Genomic DNA, 6000 nt, shown 5'->3' on the forward strand with positions numbered 1-6000 from the left:
GAGGCCTACTCAAAAGAATCCGTAGTATGTTAAAAACAAAAATCATTTTATTGTGCGCCACATCCATTGTAGGGAACGAGTTACCTAGCTGGCGTATGCCGTGTAATAAACCGTGACAGCCAACACAAGGTTACGCAGAAGCCCTTTTTGGTGGCTGGGGATGGACCGGATGGTTAATGAAGTGGCCAGACAATGTCTGGTATGTGGCAGGAGTGACAAAACATTATCCACCACAGTTCTACTCTTGAAGCCAGTGGAACTAGCAATATATGGAGCAAACAGACTATCGAAATCATTGGTCCCAGATGGATGTTGCCTGCCTTTCGGCAGTATGCAGTAGTGCTCACAGGTTATTTTAGCATGTAGCCAGAAAAAAAGTGTTTCATTGATACTCCCACCACCAAAAACAAGAGGGGGTGAAATAAAAAATCATCATCATAGACAATAGCTTCCAATACTGTTCCAAATAAACACAATTTCCTAGATAGTTGTGCTATTATTCACCACAAAATGGCCCTTTTTCACTGCAATAGCAATGGACTTGTTGAAAGATTTAATATGATCATTAAAATCGGTCTATACAAAATTGTGTCTGCAAGCCGGCCTAGCCTGGGAGAAAGGGGTGTATGAAACAATGTGGGCTTATCACACAGTTCCTCAGTTAGAAATAGGGCTGTCCCCCTTCGAACTCATTGGCGGGGAGGGCGAGTCTTACAGCTTGCACCAAGAATTAAAGAAGGTGACATGGCCCATATGAGAGAACGGGTAAGGGGGGGGGGGATACAGAATGAAAGCAAAAGGCACCATGATTCTGTCCTGGTAAGGGCACATGCCATCCTTTTGGAAGGTAATGTTGTGAAGGTTAGACAACAGAGGGTTACTCTAGGCACTCATCAAAATGCACGACTGTACGACTGACGTAGAGGATGGGTAAGATGGAGTGTGGAGAAATTAGTAAAGGTGTACAATAACAGGGGATTGGGGGGGGCGGGAGAGAAATGCCACATGCTCGTTCCAATATTTTGCAGATGGTCTGGGTACACTGGCTCTTAACAGCTAACCTGATGCCATAGTTATTTGGCCTTTTGCATTCATCTTCCCAGCGCGTAGGGAACTTCAGTGGCTAGACGTGTTACATCTTGCAGAAGGTATTTGCAAAAAACGGGTTAGCTTTCGTTAGTATTGTGGACGGTGGGGGTGTGGCATATAAAGCACCTGCTTTCTTAACGAGTAATGGAATGTCTTTGTGCAACTGTAGGACACTGTGGGGCACCGTTGGAACGGCTGCAGCCTCAGGCTTCCAGAGAACCCGCTCAGTGCCTCGTCTTATGGTGGTTTCAAACAAACATTTGGCAAGTAGCTGCTTGTTTCCCCTTCTTGTCAGCATACAAACACCAAGTATGATTGCATTTAGAACACAACAGCTTGTCTCAAAGAGAAGCCCAGGCCAATTGATTAGGTGGGAGTAATGTAGTCCGATTTCGTTGCACAATCGATGAGCCAAGCGTCAACGAACGGTAGGGGTGAGAGCCTTGACGGCAGCTGAGCTGGATTTAGGATGGCCCACAAAAAGTATTGAATCCATCTATGGGGGCCAATACCAGAGATTGGACACAGTCTCTGAAATCTTCTTAAATATATTTTTGTTTTAGCAAGTTACAGTGAAAGGAGGAAAAGCACATCCAGCCTTTCCTAAATCTGTCCAAAATATCTGATGGATAAGAGAACCAATATTACAAACCGAGTACCTCGCATAACTCTCAGGTGCTCCGTCGGATGGTACATAAGATCTCCAAAACGGGTGAGTGGAACTGGGGAATACAGTGCCCTCTTGGTGCTGGCAGTGATACTCTTGAAAGTCATCTTTTAGTAACCGCTACCAATTGCACAGGGCAATTGAAGCAAAATGCTTACATCAGTGAGCACAGGTTCTCACGGTCATGTGCAAGCCATCTGTCAAGTGTCAGCACCACGGAATCAGGATACTGAACAGGACATGGAAAAGTTGCACAGTACCAGGAAGGAGTCCTAGTGAAAGGTATACATCACTACCACGAAGCCGCACGTTACACTGGTTATCGCTCCTCTACAGTCGATGTCCGTTCCCCCCTAGCAGGGTCGATTCCCTTCGAAATGTCCTTGCCGGGTCGCAACATCCCACCTACTTGCCATATATCTAACACTTTGGCTGACTCTCTCCTTACTCCATTTATTCCAGCCTTAACCCCCAGCCAGCGCACCCTCTTCGTTTTGCTGGTGCCAGTCCTCATTTACATCTCCCATATTGGCATACCCTCCCTTACCTTCATCCTCGCCTCTAAACACAACAATATGTATGCTTCAACCTACAATAAAAAGACAACGTCAAGGTCAAAAGCAAAGTAGGAGCCAGTTGGAGGTTATCACACGTCCCTTCCCTTATGCGAGGCAGTCAAAGTGAAAAATAAGAATTATTTTTTACACCAAAATACGATGTCGACACTGGTGCATGTAATGCCACCTTGACCCAAATCTCTATGTGCAGATCTGACGGCTGTTTAAGACAGGGATCCGATCTCATCGCACGCGTAGAGCACTATTGCAGTAGCCTACTTTAGTACTTTAGCACTCACTACTTGGATAGCAAGAATTGGTGATGGGTAGGTAAAACACGCTGAGGCACATACGTCGCATTTGAGGTTCTGTGGTCCAATTTGGAGGGCACGCTGTGCTTCATTTTTTGTAAGCAATTTTAGCTACACCAGTATTTCAAAAGGGAGTGAACTTCCCAAAAAATGCAAGGAAGTTGTGGGTAGATTTCCCGCTTTGGGCCAATGCTAAGGAAATCAGATGGCTCGGTGTCACGAGGACAGAAGTGCGCCTCAGTCCCCTGCTTTACGCATCTGTGCACTTGGGGAACTTAGTCTTGACTTTCTTCAAATTAACTTGTTATACAAAAACGCCTTATAAAAAAACCCCTCTAAAAGGTAAGCCAATGGCTGTAAACATGCGGCCCAATTCACAAAATAGATTACCATAAGTAACAGACTTACCCTTTCCAGGAGCAAATCTGAGGTGCGTCAAATACACCCCCGGTGCGGTAGCCTCCTTTCACCTGGAGTTGCTAGAGGTGGCTTCTTTGTGAATCAGGCCCATTATGTCATCTGGTCACTTCCCCCAAATCCAACAGATAAAAGGATCACCGACAGACCCACTTAAAGGTGAATTCAATTGTGGAGACCGTAACTGCTCCTCCCTGCTCACCATCCCTTCCCCCACCCGTGATTGCATCACCTCACTGGGTTTATGTTTTGCATATAAGAAGACATGTGTAATGCAAATAGCTACCAAATGTACACCTCCCATGTGTGGGAGCTTCACCCAGCCCAAGCTTTCCAGCTAAATATTTGCATTCTGGTACTTGTAGTTTCAATGTTGTCAAAAAACATGAGCAATATAGGCAAGAAAAGGGACTGGTGAAGGCGCCGCATTGGCAAATAGCCACTCGACAGCAATGATCATACTTGCTTGCACAAACGCACCTGCTGCAGAAACGTGCACCCAACCCCAACATGTTAAAAAGACTACCAAAGCCAAATTTGGCCTCTAGCCCTTCCATGGGGTATAAAATGAGCACTAGTAAAGTAGGACGACGTAACATAGGCTATTGCAAAACTCGGATTTGTTAGTTATGCCAGCATTTAAAGAGCGTACAAATCACGGAAGTCGCTGGGCACTAAACCAAGGTGGCAGCAGTTTGATCGCAATATCAAACGCTGATACTATTCTCTCAAATCAGTAGCAAGCTGTGTTCCAAGTAGACGCCCCCGGATTTAGAATTGGGATTATTCCAAGAAGCAAAATACGTGCAAAAACAAGGGAATCCCAGCATGCTCCGCCTGTTGTGTGCAATGCAAGATGCGCAGAACAGAGCCGGCACACCATCGTCCAATTAAACACTACACCCCGGCATCAACAGCCGGAGAAGAAACCTATTTCCAGCTCAGCCAGCGAGGTTTCCTGAGGTCCCACACGGCGCTCAAGAAATATGCCAACTGGGATATCCAGCGCTGTCAGACTGAAGGCTCCGCGGGCAGCCACGCACCTCCCGCCCCGGGTGTGCGTCCACATGTAATGCGCTGAATTATTGATCCCCGCTGCAAATTGATTTCTAATGTTTGGAAGCGGAACACCAACTTCTGCATTTCATACATCGGTAATTGCTCGTCTTGTTTCATAGTGCTTCCTAGCTTGCAGTTTCCGAGAGCTATACAGCAAGGACGTTACGACTCTGTAAAGCCGGAGTTTGCCTTTGTGGGGTGTTCGTATGTGAGCTCTTGTAGATAGAGTTACTTTTAAATTTGAAGCGAGGGGCTACAACACTGTCTCTCCGTGTGCAAGATAGCTCAATGAGTTTAAGCAAGCGCGCCTCTGTGATCTGTCAGTGGCAGGCTAGGATCTATGGCGATGTAAATCTGAACAGATCTATATGAAAACCATTCCCGTTAGAAAAGGGGCAATGCATATTACAACAGCCCGTAGCATGGATATATAATTCGAGTCTAATAAAAGATGTCATCCGTCCCATAGATCTAAAAATATATAGGACAATGGAACTCCTGGGCAAATGTAATGTTATTTTGCTTCCGAGATTTTCTTGCAATGTTTAAATGCAGATAACACAATGGCACGTGTGGATAAATGCATTTCAGTGTATTCTATGGCTATGGTTTTACTGCAGATTACTAATTAAGGGCATTTATGTATACAACTCACGCCTAGCCTCAGGAGCAGTGGGTTGCTAAACATACAACAACACGCCGACTTTCCTGTTTAATTTATATTTTCCGCTGATTCGGGGGAGGGACGGGATCATGGATGCCACATTTCAAAATATATTTTAGTCGCATGCGGGCATACATGAGAAAATGACGAGGGGCACTGAACATGGGGCGAGATGCAAAAAAATGTAAGGGCAGGGAAGAGAAATTCAAAAAATTCTTCACACAATAGAGGCCATCCATCAGCAACAAAAAAAATATATATATACATGACAGGTGGACACCTGAGCTGGAATCCTGGCCGGCCGTTACAGGTGCAGCCGGGAGATTCATCTGCAGCCGGCGCACAATCACCCTGCACAAAACCTCCGATTTAAAAACCTCGTGTATAGCAATGAAATCCCCATCTGCAAACCACAGAAAGTTAATATACCGTTTCACAAAGAAATGGGCTAAAAAAGCAGCAAATGCCAATGGAACACATGAACGTCACAGGTTCCATTCACACTGCAGCATTGTGGTGAATCACGGGGTCGGGGGTGGGGGCACATTGTTTATTCCCCTGGCCTGGTAACATGCTCCTGCTCCCCCCCTCCCCTTACCTTCATGTCACTGATGATGGTCTGAAAGAGCCCCCCGAGAGCGCTGCACTCCTTCTCAATGACAGCCTCCATTTTCCCTGGCTGGGGGTCAATCCCGAAAGGAAAATATCAGCGGACAACCTCTCAAAAACGTCACCGGTAAAATCCCAGGGACAAACGGTGAACACACGTAAAACGCCACTTCTCTGTGAACCCCAGCTGCGGGGTGTTTAAAACAAAGAGCCGGCGGCGGCGCGCGCAGTGCGGTTGCGAAGGGTTGCAGGGGCAGGCAGCAGATCTGCCAGCTTCAACATGGTGCTCTCCCCAGCCCGGCCGCCAGTGCTCTGAGGCTACAGCGCGAAGCGCGCCACAGCCCCCCTCCTTCGCACCTCCGTCTCCTTGGCGACCGGGCTCGCGCAGCACGTGACGAGTACACGCTACCCGCTCACAACATAGCAGGCGACGCGCGTTAACCCTTGCCGTGCGCTACGCAGCGGGCCCGCCTCCAGTCAACCTGCCGCGGGCTCCGAACGCATAGGGCCTGATTGACAAACGTGCTTCAAATCGGGCCCACAGGGTCGGAGAGAGCAAAGCTCACCTTCCCAGTAAAAAGGCATTCTTTACCGTGGACGTGACCCTCATTTGACAGTGCCCCACCA

General features: G+C 47.3%; 1 protein-coding gene across 12 annotated transcripts in view; it reads right to left on the bottom strand.

Annotated features, from left to right (window-relative positions):
• The window catches only part of MTSS1 (MTSS I-BAR domain containing 1), a 1344348-nt gene extending 1338641 nt beyond the window's left edge, over positions 1 to 5707 (bottom strand). For 3 of the 12 annotated variants that reach the window (XM_069621599.1, XM_069621600.1, XM_069621597.1), the window contains exon 1: positions 5363 to 5706. In XM_069621599.1, coding sequence (XP_069477700.1) covers positions 5363 to 5434 — 72 coding nt within the window. In that variant the 5' untranslated portion in view covers positions 5435 to 5706. Of the gene's footprint in view, positions 1 to 5362 lie in introns of all 12 variants that reach the window. The other 9 variants (XM_069621605.1, XM_069621606.1, XM_069621603.1 and 6 more) reach the window with 4 other exon arrangements.
• Between the last annotated feature and the right edge of the window lie 293 nt (positions 5708 to 6000).

Source organism: Ambystoma mexicanum, chromosome 5q (assembly GCF_040938575.1).
Source record: "Ambystoma mexicanum isolate Mex_15411 chromosome 5q, UKY_AmexF1_1, whole genome shotgun sequence".
NCBI lineage: Eukaryota > Metazoa > Chordata > Amphibia > Caudata > Ambystomatidae > Ambystoma > Ambystoma mexicanum.